The sequence below is a fragment of the Choloepus didactylus genome, chromosome 4 (genome assembly GCF_015220235.1).
Source record: "Choloepus didactylus isolate mChoDid1 chromosome 4, mChoDid1.pri, whole genome shotgun sequence".
Lineage (NCBI taxonomy): Eukaryota > Metazoa > Chordata > Mammalia > Pilosa > Megalonychidae > Choloepus > Choloepus didactylus.
The window spans coordinates 98,423,849-98,437,207 of record NC_051310.1 but is presented as its reverse complement, the minus strand read 5'-3'; the positions used below and the strand labels follow the sequence as shown (position 1 = coordinate 98,437,207).

Genomic DNA, 13,359 nt, shown 5'->3' with positions numbered 1-13,359 from the left:
GAACGAGATGTTGCCTTTTCTAGTCCTTTCTCCTTATTAATTTATAAGCATTTATTTAACTAAGACGGATGAGGCCTAGCAAGATCAAGTAATAATTAAAATTTACATTTGGCTTTTGATTAGGAAACCCTCCAATTAATAGTACCTATATTTGAGTACCATGTCTATGCCATTTTTAAGTGGTTGGGGGAAAAAATTAAAAGAAAAACTTTTTGTAATGTGAAAATTTAAATAAGGTTTTATTGGCACACTGTCATGCTTATTTGTTTACGTATTGTTTAGGGCTGCTTTTGCACTACAACAGCAGAGCCAAGTAGTTGCAACAGAGGACTGTATGGTCTGCAAAACCTGAAATAACTGACCATTTACAAAACATTTTTCAACCCCTGATTTAAACATTGGTCAGAATACAGAAAATAAGTGTCATCTAAGATAGGAATGCCTATCAGAGTTTTTCTTCTTGTTTTCTTCAGCTGTAAATAGCACAGTGACTTCTTTTTGTGAGATTTATCGTACCAGTCAATGGAAACTTTCCTTTTATAGCAGTAACTGGGAAAGGGAGATTTGTATTTACTAGAATTAACTTCAGTGTCTTTTATCTTTTATATAGCCTAGTATATTGGAAGTGATGATTTAATTATTGGCTGGGGAAAAGTACGTAGCATCCCCAAAGATATCTTCATGTTAGCCAGATTCGCACCTTTTTGTCTTTCAGCCAAAGCAACAGCAGGGAAGACAACCTGACATAGGGAACTGGGGACTGCTATACAGAAAGAACTACAGAGCATCCTCAGTACAGTAAGAACCCTAATTCAAAATCTCTATTTTTTTTTATCAGAGTAACATTCTTCCCAAGTGTTTTATATCAAGTAATATTTTCTGATCTATTTGCTTTATGAACTGGATTTTTTTTTTTTGTCATCCCTACAAAGATTCTTGCCCACCACAATGTATGTATATTGTCCATATGTTGGCTAGTAGATCCAAATGCTCAGAATTCTTTGGAAAATTACTGTAGGCCACGAGGAAATGCTAATCTCAAACACCTATGCCAGGCTGGGTATTTGTCTTTTGATCAACTGTAATTGAAAACATCACAAAAAATATCTAGTAGGATGTATCATAAATTCTGTTTTGCTCTCCTCTGTTTATTTCCTTTTGATACAGTTTCAAAGAGAAGTCACGGAAATAGCAAATTCTGAGTGATTTTTTTTCAATGTATAAAAAAAAAATGGGACTTGTCTTCTTATCACTTTGTGCCTGCAGTACTAATCCAGAGTTTAGTGTTCATTCTTATTTAACTCAATCTGTTATATATGTTTTTTTCTGATCCCAAATTGAAAAAGTCCTAGGTGTTGATCTAGGGTTGAAAATTCAGATGCTAATAGGATCAATCAGGTAGCTTAAAGTGGCCTTGAATTGGAGGGGACGGGCATTTCCTAATAAGGGACTTAGTGGAAGGTTTTAATTGTGGGAACATGAACCCACTGCTGTTGGATCTTTATACTTTTCAAGAGAAATGAGAAATCTGGATTTTTGACATTCCCTAATTTTTGAATGCTAACAAGTAACTTTTTAAAAAATGAATATGTGCTAGCCAGCCAAACATGGGTATGGACCAGATTTAACCCAAGTTTGCCAATTTGCAACTTCTCTGGACTAACTCATCATTGTAAATTTAAATTCCTCCCTTTTTCTTTCAGAAGGAGGGAGAAAAAAAAAATATGTGTTTTATTAATTATTCTGGGTATTAGTCATTCTAGTTCAAGGGACAGTAGTATTCTTGCCAAATGACTTGTTTCAGTACATAAAATATGAGAACTGCAATATGAAACATTTTTCATCAATCTGTTTTCTCCCCTTTTCAATTGAAAACCATTTTTAGCTGATGTGAAATGAACCCTTTTAGCAGTAGTGAAATATACTAATTAGCAAAATATAGGCATGGCCATTTGAAGACGAAACTGGGGGAAATTAGTTATATACCTGTGAAGTATTTGACTAATGGTAAGATTAAATGCCTCAAAAAAGGTGATACAGGCAGCCTCTTATAGAGCCGTTATTGAAGGACTATCAAGGTAGGCAGAAATGGACCCAGAAAGAATAGAATTTAATCTGATTCCTGAAACAGATGTGGTTGTTACCGGCAGAGTCCAGAAATGGACAGTATTTACTAAGGAAGGAGCAATATGAGTTAGAAACTTGTTTGCAGGAATTAGCATGATTTGGTTTCAAATAGTTGGGAACAAAGGACATTGCTTTTAGAAAGAACAGAGTAAGAGCAGTTATTGAGCTTCTGCTATGTACCATGCACTATTTAGATGCTTTCTGTACACAATTATCTTATTTAATCAGGTTACGTAGAAGAAATCTAGGGAGAAGTTGTTTAGAAAAGGTTAGTAGCATGCCCAAGCTCTTACAAGTAATGAAACAGCAAAGCTGGGATTTAGATTGTTGCCTATCTGATCCAAAGCCCATTCTCTTTTCACACAGCATACTTCTCAGGGAAATTAGGTTGGTTGTAGAATAAATTATGTAGAGCATGAATACCAGGTTGAGTATCCATTCTTCTCTGGGGCAGTTATTATACCAAATAACTAACAAAGGAGTAATATGATGGATGAGGTGTTTTAGAGGAATTTACATAAATGGATTGGGAAGGAGGATCAGTGAAATAGAAGGAAAGAAAAATGTGTTAAAATAACCCAGGTATGAAGTAATGAGAACTTGAATTGGAATGAAAGAGAAAAGAACATGAGACACTTCAATATGAAAATTATTGGAACTTGGTGACTTGACTCTAGGGAATTAAGGGAAATAGATTTAATTGACATATATTTGCAGTTATAATGGAGTCTGTGTTGCATTCATTCATTGCTATTCTTTTGTCAGAATTTTAACAATTGGTAATGAAATTTCTTTGCAGTCTTAAAAATTTGATCTTGAATTTTTTCTTATGCTGATGAGAATTTTTTAGGTAAAAAGACTTATGGGAAAAACATTTTTCTCAAGAGCTTGGTTATAGCTAATTAAAGCTGCATAATATTTTAAAGCTGCTTGAAATTTAAGTTATCTTTAAATGAAAAGAATAACATTTCATGGATGGTCAAAAATTACAATTTTATAGAGATAGGGTGGACTTTTGACAGTCATTCTCTTGAGAAAAAGGCACTGACCAGCCATTTACCAGATATGAGACCTTGGACAAGTTACTGTTTCCTTGAGCATTAGTTTCCTTCTTTTTAAAATGGGGATGTCTAACACCAACATCATAGTTACTGAGAGAATTAAATTAGATGATATGAATAAAACAGTAAAACCTATGTAAAAAACAGTTCCTGTTTCATATAAGCTCTCAGTAACTTAAGTATTGTTTGGTTTCTAAGAGGGAGTAATGGTTGTGGTTTTGATTATGAATGTTATTTAGAGTCAGAACTCACATTTTATGAATTCTCTCTCCAATCCACAGATCTTTTAAAATTATGTGATGTTAATCATTTGTTTATGTCTGGTAGAGTAGTCTCACTTTTGTCTCCTTGGATAGTATATTACGTTTATAATCCAACAGTACAATTAAGGAACTGTTCTGCCTTCTCATTCTCTTCCCTTTCCTCCTTGAGCTTTGAATGTTCAACTGCTGTGCCCTGCAATCCTGTTTCTACATAGCTACCTCATTCATACCCGCTACGTGTTCAAATAAGATAACTCTTTTATGGTTTTTAGTCTTTCTGAATCTTCATGTAAGGCTCATTTTGTGGCCTAAAGATTAATAAATAAGGTTTTGTTTTGTTTTTTTAAGTAACCTGTGAAATCCTTTGTGCTTTTTATCTGCCTGCCTGAATTGATAAGTTTTTGTTTTGTTTTCAGGAAAACTCATGACTTATCGTTGTTCATTTGCAACTGCAGGGCAGTTTAGCTTTGGGAAATTGCTAGTGTTACATGTTTTTGAATTTTAACCTGATTGTTGTAAAGCAGATATTATGATGATATAAAAGGCTTGTGGTCATAATTGTTACCTGTGACCATTTTCTTGAGTTTTTCTAGAAAATTGAGATTAAAAAGATAAGTATCTTTTCTGGGTGCTTTTGCTTTAATTCTTACATCATTTTAATGTCATTGATAGGCAGCATAGCATAGTTGGTGTTTTAGACCAGTGTTCCTCAATCTTTTTTTCATTATTGCCCCCTTAAGGAGCTTCTTTAGACATTTTTCCCTAATTGGTCCCATCTCCAGAAAATTGTAATTCCACAAATATATATCTCTTTATGTACTGTATTATATCTGTGCTTTATATTTGAGGATTAAGTGTCCTGTTCCATCTGTTAGCCCCCACCCCCACCCCAAATCAGTGTTTGCCCCCAGGAGGTTGATAGCAACTGCATTAAAAATGCATGGTTTACAACAGTGGATTCTCAAACTTTTTGATCTGAGGACCTTTACACGCTTTTAAAATTATTGAGTACCCTGAAAAGCTTTTGTTTATGTGAGTTATAGCTAGTGATATTTATTGTATTAGATTTAGAGCTGAGAAAAAGTTAATTCATTAAAAAATATTTTATGAAAAATAACCATTCACCTAAAAATAATTTAGTGAGAAGGGTGGCATTGTTACACATTTTTTGCAAATCTCTTTAAGGTCTGGCTTAATACAAAGCAGCAATATTCACATATCTGCCTCGTCAATCATTCTGTTAAAATATTATAAAGAAAATCCAATGTCATACAGATGTGTAGTTGGGAAAAGGGGGAGTATTTTAATACCTTTTCAGATACTAGAGCATGCTTTTTTCATGTTACATCAAAACTTGACCATTAATAGTTTCTTAAAGGATAGTTGCAATGTGGAATCTGAAACAATATAAAAAACCTTTTATCTTTTGTTACCTTAGAATTCATTGGTATCTCTTTCACTTTGAGTGGATCTTTGCTCATGAATAATTTTCTGCATCATACACTTGTCACTTGGAAAATATTGGTTCATTGACTTATGAAGATCTTCCAAATGTTGATATAGTGTCAATTAATTACATTCATTAATATCATTCCTGATCTCATCCGAAACACTTTTTTTTTAATCATCATTTTATTGAGATATATTCACATACCACTCAGTCATACAAAACAAATTGTACTTTCGATTGTTTACAGTACCATTACATAGTTGTACATTCATCACCTAAATCAATCCCTGACACCTTCATTAGCACACACACAAAAATAACAAGAATAATAATTAGAGTGAAAAAGAGCAATTGAAGTAAAAAAGAACACTGGGTACCTTTGTCTGTTTGTTTCCTTCCCCTACTTTTCTACACATCCATCCATAAACTAGACAAAGTGGAGTGTGGTCCTTATGACTTTCCCAATCCCATTGTCACCCCTCATAAGCTACATTTTTATACAACTGTCTTCGAGATTCATGGGTTCTGGGTTGTAGTTTGATAGTTTCAGGTATCCACCACCAGCTACCCCAATTCTTTAGAACCTAAAAAGGGTTGTCTAACTCTTAACTATTGGAGAAGCTTGCCAAGCTTTTTTTTTCACTTGAATTTTATCTTTGACAATGAATACTGTTAGCTCTTTTCCCTAACATGCTCATTTCATTCATTTTTGAGATGACTGCCATATACCCGAGTCTGAAGAACTAAAGTTTGTCATCATTCTTTAAAATTAAAAAGATGTTCCATGAAAAGGTAACTAGTTCAGCTCACAACTTGAACAGTTGCAAAGTGCTTTTTCATAAGACAGTCATTGTACATCTGGATACAGCAGATGCAGCCTTATGCATGCTTCCCAGTTTGCCACACAGAATATTAACAAGATGTGGTTACAGGGTCCAGATTTAATAAAATTAATAATTTTTACTATGGGAGCAAGATGGTTGAAGAATACAGTGACTAACACAATTTGGTGCCACTGTCTTGATTTGGCTCCTTATCAGGCTCTAGCTGTTTTACCCACTATTGCTCTTTTTTACACTACCAGTGCAAATGTCAACATGGTTAAAAAGTCAAATACTTAATTAGTATTATTGTGAAAATAGTTTGGATCTCCCTGAGAGTCCACAGACTATACTTTGAAAATCACTGATTTAGAGCACGTATTTTGGAGCCAGACTGCCTGGATGAATTCTTGCTCCATCACTTACTACTGTTTTGACCTTGGGCAGGTTACCCTGACACTGACCAAAGACAAAGACTGTATAAAAAAAGAAAACTAAAGACCATTATCTCTCATTAGCATAGGTGAAAAAGTCAACAAATTATATGACAGTTGCTTTTTTATCCTATCATGGTTTTTTTTTATTTGATGTGTATATTTACAGGACTGCAGGAAAGGGAGGCATCTGAAGTAGGATACAAAGCAGGGTGTCAAAGATTGGATTCTGAAGCAACTTGCCATCATGGTACAATCCCAAATTGTATTCCTAGGCTAAATGTCTAAAGATCCTCAACAGTTTCAGGAACTATCTTTTTAAAGGCAAATGCTAAACCTGCTGCTTTGTTTTATAATCCAGTCAAGTGGATTATTGCTCTTGTTTCTGAAATTTGCTTAATTTCTCTCTACCCCCGTTAACAGTAATAAACAGTGAATGCTGCTTATCAATTCAATGACATTTCAGTGGTAAACCATTAAAACATTTTCCTCCTTGTTTTTCATGATCTTTGAGCATAGATCTGTAAATACACAGACATCCATTTTGGAGTAACTTTCATTTAGGAGGTTGTTTTTTTAATAAGAGAAGCAGCTTATTACCTTTTGTACACTCATTTTGTAATAACCTTCATTTAGGAGGAGATTGTTTTTTTAAAAGGAAGGAGAGCCTTTTATAACCTTCTGTCATGTTATTCATGCCAAAGAACCATTTGCTTTATGGGAGAGATGGCACATAGGGTCCCTCCATCTGCTGTAATTGATAATTCGTGTGCTTCCCAAACCGTTCTTCAGTCTCAGCATCAGTTGACTGATTGACCGATGCCTCTGTACTCATAGTTTCATCTTTAAATATACCTATATATCTTGAAAATATATATAAACCTTAAAATATTTTTCCAACTATGCAAGTAGTATCTTCATTTTAGAAAATTTAATAAAAAGTACAGAAAAGGTACAAATCAGGAAAAAAATGCCATTAACTTTGCCATCATTGGATATGTTTTTTTCTGTTCTTTTTAATGATAGATGCTCTTTTTTTATCATTGCCTAATTGTGGCAACATACTGTATTTACATTTTATATCATGCCTTTTCTTTTGTCAGCATTTCCTCCATCAAAAAATATTCTAAAATATTTTTTATGACTGCATAATTTTTGTCATTAATATTTACCATCCATTTAAAAAATCCGTTCTCCTAATTTTGAACCAATAGATTATTTTAAATTTTTCAACATTATAAATATTGTGTGGAGCACATCCTTGTATATTATTCCTTTGTTCTTTTTCTGATTATACCCTAGAATAAGACCCTTAAAGGAGAATGATTGGTTTAGAGGATAATCTTTTACAAGGCTCTTGAAGTGAATTGCTAGATTGCTTTCCTAAAAGATTGAACCAGTTTCTCATTTCACCAGCATTCTACTGAATTCTACATACTTTCACCAGCATTGATATTAAGTGCTTTTTAAAAACAATAAATTATACAAATTAACATTTGAACTTAAAGAAAAAAGTTAACTATTTAGAAATTAAATGGTGTAACATGTATACCAAAACTTATGCATATTTCTCAATATTAAGAGAGTTCAAACTGAACTAGGTTCCAAGGGTTTTCCAAAACATTCTGCTGGTAAGGAGTCTTCACAACAGATACCTTTCTCTAGGAGTTCATTATACTCTCTGAGCCAGTCCAGTACAGAGTGGGTTGGAGATGAAAGTTCACTGCGTGTCCATTTAATCTTTATTTTTCTCTCTCTTAACCCTAGACTGAGGTCTTAGGACAGCTATGTAGAGTGGTTTAGGGAGGACTATGTGTGGGTTTTTCCTTTATTATATAAAGCAGATTTGCAAAATGTATGATTGCAGTTTTGTGTCCAAGTTCTTTGCTCATTCTTGGTACATTTCAGGTGTGAAACAGAGGAACATGGCTCAAGAAACTAATCACAGCCAAGTGCCTATGCTTTGTTCCACTGGCTGCGGATTTTATGGAAACCCTCGTACAAATGGCATGTGTTCAGTATGCTATAAAGAACATCTTCAAAGACAGAATAGTAGTAATGGTAGAATAAGTCCCTCTGGTAAGTAATTCTGTTAAAACAGCAATATTCATTAATTAGAACACACTTGGGTGGCCCAGTACTTAATACCTTTTTTCTGTTTTCACAATATACTTAAAGTACCACATTTATATCAGTAAAATCTCATTATACATTATGATTATCAGAGGTAAGGAGACAGGAATGAGAGTACCCTCACCCATTAAAAATAACTATTATAAATCCCTCCTGTTGTCTTTTCTTGCTGTGCTGCAGAACTCTTATTATCTTATTAAACTAGAAGTAAATCTCAAGGGTATTTAGCTATCTTTGTAATTAAGGAAGGTAGGGGAGTTAGGCCTATAAGGGTGACTTATTTTATTTGGGGTGACTTGCAGCCAGGGTAGTGCAGAAGTTACACAGCTGACTTCAGAGAAAGCATTACTCTATTTGGAAGGAGAGTATCTAATTGAATGACTCTTAGTAAGGGATATTCAACCTCAGTTCACATGGTTCTTTATGGCTTATTGAGCCAAGGTATTCTGGAATTGAGGTGTTTTTTTTTTTTTTTCCAGTACTTGTGTAAGGAGGATCGTGAAGATTCTGAATATAAGTTTTGCAGAAGGGAAGTGTCAAAAATGTTCATCAAGGATAATTCTTATGTAGGTCAATGCCTAAATATGTAGATTTTTGTGCTTAACGGAAGTGCAGGCTGTTAGTTCATTTAAAAATTTCATCATTTCATGTTCAAGTAAAAAACTAAAACCATTTTTTCTTCAGGCTAAGATCAAATGAATGAATATATATAAATTGTTTTTTAATTAAATGATCATCTACAGTTCTACCTTTGAATTACAGGGGAAATAATACAACTGATGTGCTGAGCACAGATTTTAAATTTTGAACCTATGTCTGCCTTACTCTAAATTATCTTTTATTTTAACATCTCATTTATGCACTAGTACTCAGAAGATGTTTGTAAATTAAAGGATTTGGATTTAGGTGATACTTTGTATTGAGAAATAGGAGTTTTGTTTATAAACTATATACAATTTGTGTGTGGTTTTCTTCTTGGTTAAAATGAACATTTTTTTCATTGGCAACCTCTTCAAAATTTTTAACTAAAATAATGAACCACCATTATATTATATAGTAAAACAGAATCTATATACTGTGTTTTGTGGAAAATTTATCTTGATTTTTTTAGGTAAGGTCTTGGATTGCCCAGAGTACAGAATCACTAATATGAAATGTGGTACTCTTACAGCAACTTCTGTCAGTAGTCTGTCTGAATCTTTACCAGTTCAGTGCACAGATGGCAGTGTCCCAGAAGTTCAGTCAACATTAGACTCTACGTCTTCATCTATGCAGCCAAGGTAAGCTGTGGTCTCTGAATTGTAATTGAAAAGCTAATGAAAAATAAAGAATATATTCCATATTTGGTCAATTTTTTTAAGGGAAAACTATATAAAACCACTTAAGGACTAACTAGCCTAAAATTCTATTATTTACTAGTTAGAAAAGTCTTTTTATTGTTTTTACATTGGGGGACAAATTTTTTTTTTTTTTTTTAATCTTCATTTTATTGAGATATATTCACATACCACGCAGTCATACAAAACAAATCGTACTTTCGATTGTTTACAGTATCATTACATAGTGGTACATTCATCACCCAAATCAATCCCTGACACCTTCATTAGCACACACACAAAAATAACAAGAATAATAAGTAGAGTGAAAAAGAGCAATTGAAGTAAAAAAGAACACTGGGTACCTTTGTCTGTTTGTTTCCTTCCCCTATTTTTCTACTCATCCATCCATAAACTAGACAAAGTGGAGTGTGGTCCTTATGGCTTTCCCAACCCCATTGTCACCCCTCATAAGCTACATTTTTATACAACTGTCTTCGAGATTCATGGGTTCTGGATTGTAGTTTGATAGTTTCAGGTATCCACCACCAGCTACCTCAATTCTTTAGAACCTAAAAAGGGTTGTCTAAAGTGTGCATAAGAGTGCCCACCAGAGTGACCTCTCGGCTCCTTTTGGATTCTCTCTGCCACTGAAGCTTATTTCATTTCCTTTCACATCCCCCTTTTGGTCAGGAAGATGTTCTCCGTCCCACGATGCTAGGTCTGCATTCCTCCCTGGGAGTCATATTCCACGTTGCCAGGGAGATTCACTCCCCTGGGTGTCTGATCCCACGTAGGGGGGAGGGCAGTGATTTCACCTTTCAAGTTGGCTTAGCTAGAGAGACAGGGCCACATCTGAGCAACAAAGAGGCATTCGGGAGGAGGCTCTTAGGCACAGCCATAGGGAGGCCTAGCCTCTCCTTTGCAGCAACCGTCTTCCCAAGGGTAAAACCTGTGGTAGAGGGCTCAACCCATCAAACCACCAGTCCCCTATGTCTGTGGTCATGTTAGCAACCATGGAGGTGGGGTAGGCGAATACCCCTGCATTCTCCACAGGCTCCTCAAGGGGGCACTGCATCTTTTTTTTTCCTTGTTTTTTTTTTTTTAACTTTCCCTTCTTTTTTAAATCAACTGTATGAAAAAAAAGTTAAAAAGAAAACAAACATACAATAAAAGAACATTTCAAAGAGACCATAACAAGGGAGTAAGAAAAAGACAACTAACCTAAGATAACTGCTTAACTTCCAACATGTTCCTACTTTACCCCAAGAAAGTTACCTAATATAGCAACATTTCTGTGAACTTGCTCCTACTATATCCATCAGAAATTAACAGACCATAGTCATTCCTGGGCATCCCCAGAACGTTAAATAGCTTATCTGTTCTTCTTGGATTATTGCTCCCCCTTCCTTAATTGCTCTCTATTGCTAGTTCCCCTACATTCTACATTATAAACCTTTTGTTTTACATTTTTCAAAGTTCACATTAGTGGTAGCATATAATATTTCTCTTTTTGTGCCTGGCTTATTTCGCTCAGCATTATGTCTTCAAGGTTCATCCATGTTGTCATATGTTTCACGAGATCGTTCCTTCTTACTGCCGCGTAGTATTCCATCGTGTGTATATACCACATTTTATTTATCCACTCATCTGTTGAAGGACATTTGGGTTGTTTCCATCTCTTGGCAATTGTGAATAGTGCTGCTATGAACATTGGCGTGCAGATATCTGTTCGTGTCACTGCTTTCCGATCTTCCGGGTATATACCGAGAAGTGCAATCGCTGGATCGAATGGTAACTCTAGTTTTCTAAGGAACTGCCAGACTGACTTCCAGAGTGGCTGAACCATTATACAGTCCCACCAACAATGAATAAGAGTTCCAATTTCTCCACATCCCCTCCAGCATTTGTAGTTTCCTGTTTGTTTAATGGCAGCCATTCTAACCGGTGTTAGATGGTATCTCATTGTGGTCTTAATTTGCATCTGTCTAATAGCTAGTGAAGCTGAACATTTTTTCATGTGTTTCTTGGCCATTTGTATTTCCTCTTCAGAGAACTGTCTTTTCATATCTTTTGCCCATTTTATAATTGGGCCGACTGTAGTATTGTCATTGAGTTGTAGGATTTCTTTATATATGCAAGATATCAGTCTTTTGTCAGATACATGGTTTCCAGAAATTTTTTCCCATTGAGTTGGCTGCCTCTTTACCTTTTTGAGAAATTCCTTTGAGGTGCAGAAACTTCTAAGCTTGAGGAGTTCCCATTTATCTATTTTCTCTTTTGTTGCTTGTGCTTTGGGTGTAAAGTCTAGGAAGTGGCCGCCTAATACAAGGTCTTGAAGATGTTTTCCTACATTATCTTCTAGGAGTTTTACGGTACTTTCTTTTATATTGAGATCTTTGGTCCATTTTGAGTTAATTTTTGTGTAGGGGGTGAGGTAGGGGTCCTCTTTCATTCTTTTGGATATGGATATCCAACTCTCCCAGCCCCATTTGTTGAAAAGACCATTATGACTCAGTTCAGTGACTTTGGGGGCCTTATCAAAGATCAGTCGGCCATAGATCTGAGGGTCTATCTCCGAATTCTCAATACGATTCCATTGATCTATATGTCTATCTTTGTGCCAGTACCATGCTGTTTTGGCAACTGTGGCTTTATAATAAGCTTCAAAGTCAGGGAGTGTAAGTCCTCCCACTTCGTTTTTCTTTTTTAGAGTGTCTTTAGCAATTCGAGGCATCTTCCCTTTCCAAATAAATTTGATAACTAGCTTTTCCAAGTCTGCAAAGTAGGTTGTTGGAATTTTGATTGGGATTGCATTGAATCTGTAGATGAGTTTGGGTAGAATTGACATCTTAATGACATTTAGTCTTCCTATCCATGAACATGGAATATTTTTCCATCTTTTAAGGTCCCCTTCTATTTCTTTTAGTAGAGTTATGTAGTTTTCTTTGTATAGGTCTTTTACATCTTTGGTTAAGTTGATTCCTAGGTACTTGATTTTTTTAGTTGCTATTGAAAATGGTATCTTTTTCTTGAGTGTCTCTTCAGTTTGTTCATTTCTAGCATATAGAAACATTACTGACTTATGTGCATTAACCTTGTATCCCGATACTTTGCTAATTTTGTTTATTAGCTCTAGTAGCTGTATCATCGATTTCTCAGGGTTTTCTAGATATAAGATCATATCATCTGCAAACAATGACAGTTTTACTTCTTCTTTTCCAATTTGGATGCCTTTTATTTCTTTGTCTTGCCGGATTGCCCTGGCTAGCACTTCCAGCACAATGTTGAATAACAGTGGTGACAGCGGGCATCCGTGTCTTGTTCCTGATCTTAGAGGGAAGGCTTTCAGTCTCTCACCATTGAGTACTATGCTGGCTGTGGGTTTTTCATATATGCTCTTTATCATGTTGAGGAAGTTTCCTTCAATTCCTACCTTTTGAAGTGTTTTTATCAAAAAGGGATGTTGGATTTTGTCAAATGCTTTTTCAGCATCTATTGAGATGATCAATTGATTTTTCCCTTTTGACTTGTTAATGTGTTGTAATACATTGATTGTTTTTCTTATGTTGAACCATCCTTGCATGCCTGGAATAAACCCCAGTTGGTCATGGTGTATGATTTTTTTAATGTGTCTTTGGATTCGATTTGCAAGTATTTTGTTGAGGATTTTTGCATCTATATTCATTAGGGAGATTGGGCGGTAGTTTTCCTTTTTAGTAGCATCTTTGCCTGGTTTTGGTATTAGATTGAT

General features: G+C 35.0%; 1 protein-coding gene and 1 long non-coding RNA gene across 11 annotated transcripts in view; one reads left to right on the top strand and one right to left on the bottom strand.

Moving 5' to 3' along the window:
• The window catches only part of LOC119531702, a 65,953-nt gene that overhangs the window by 3,962 nt on the left and 48,632 nt on the right, over window positions 1-13,359 (bottom strand). The window lies entirely within an intron of this gene.
• Window positions 1-13,359, top strand: part of ZFAND6 (zinc finger AN1-type containing 6) — a 100,595-nt gene that overhangs the window by 71,638 nt on the left and 15,598 nt on the right. For 6 of the 10 annotated variants that reach the window (XM_037833243.1, XM_037833249.1, XM_037833248.1 and 3 more), the window contains 3 exons: window positions 716-798; window positions 8,065-8,235; window positions 9,461-9,569. In XM_037833243.1, coding sequence (XP_037689171.1) covers window positions 8,082-8,235; window positions 9,461-9,569 — 263 coding nt within the window. In that variant the 5' untranslated portion in view covers window positions 716-798; window positions 8,065-8,081. The remainder of the gene's footprint in view (window positions 1-715; window positions 799-8,064; window positions 8,236-9,460; window positions 9,570-13,359) is intronic. The other 4 variants (XM_037833250.1, XM_037833252.1, XM_037833244.1 and 1 more) reach the window with 1 other exon arrangement.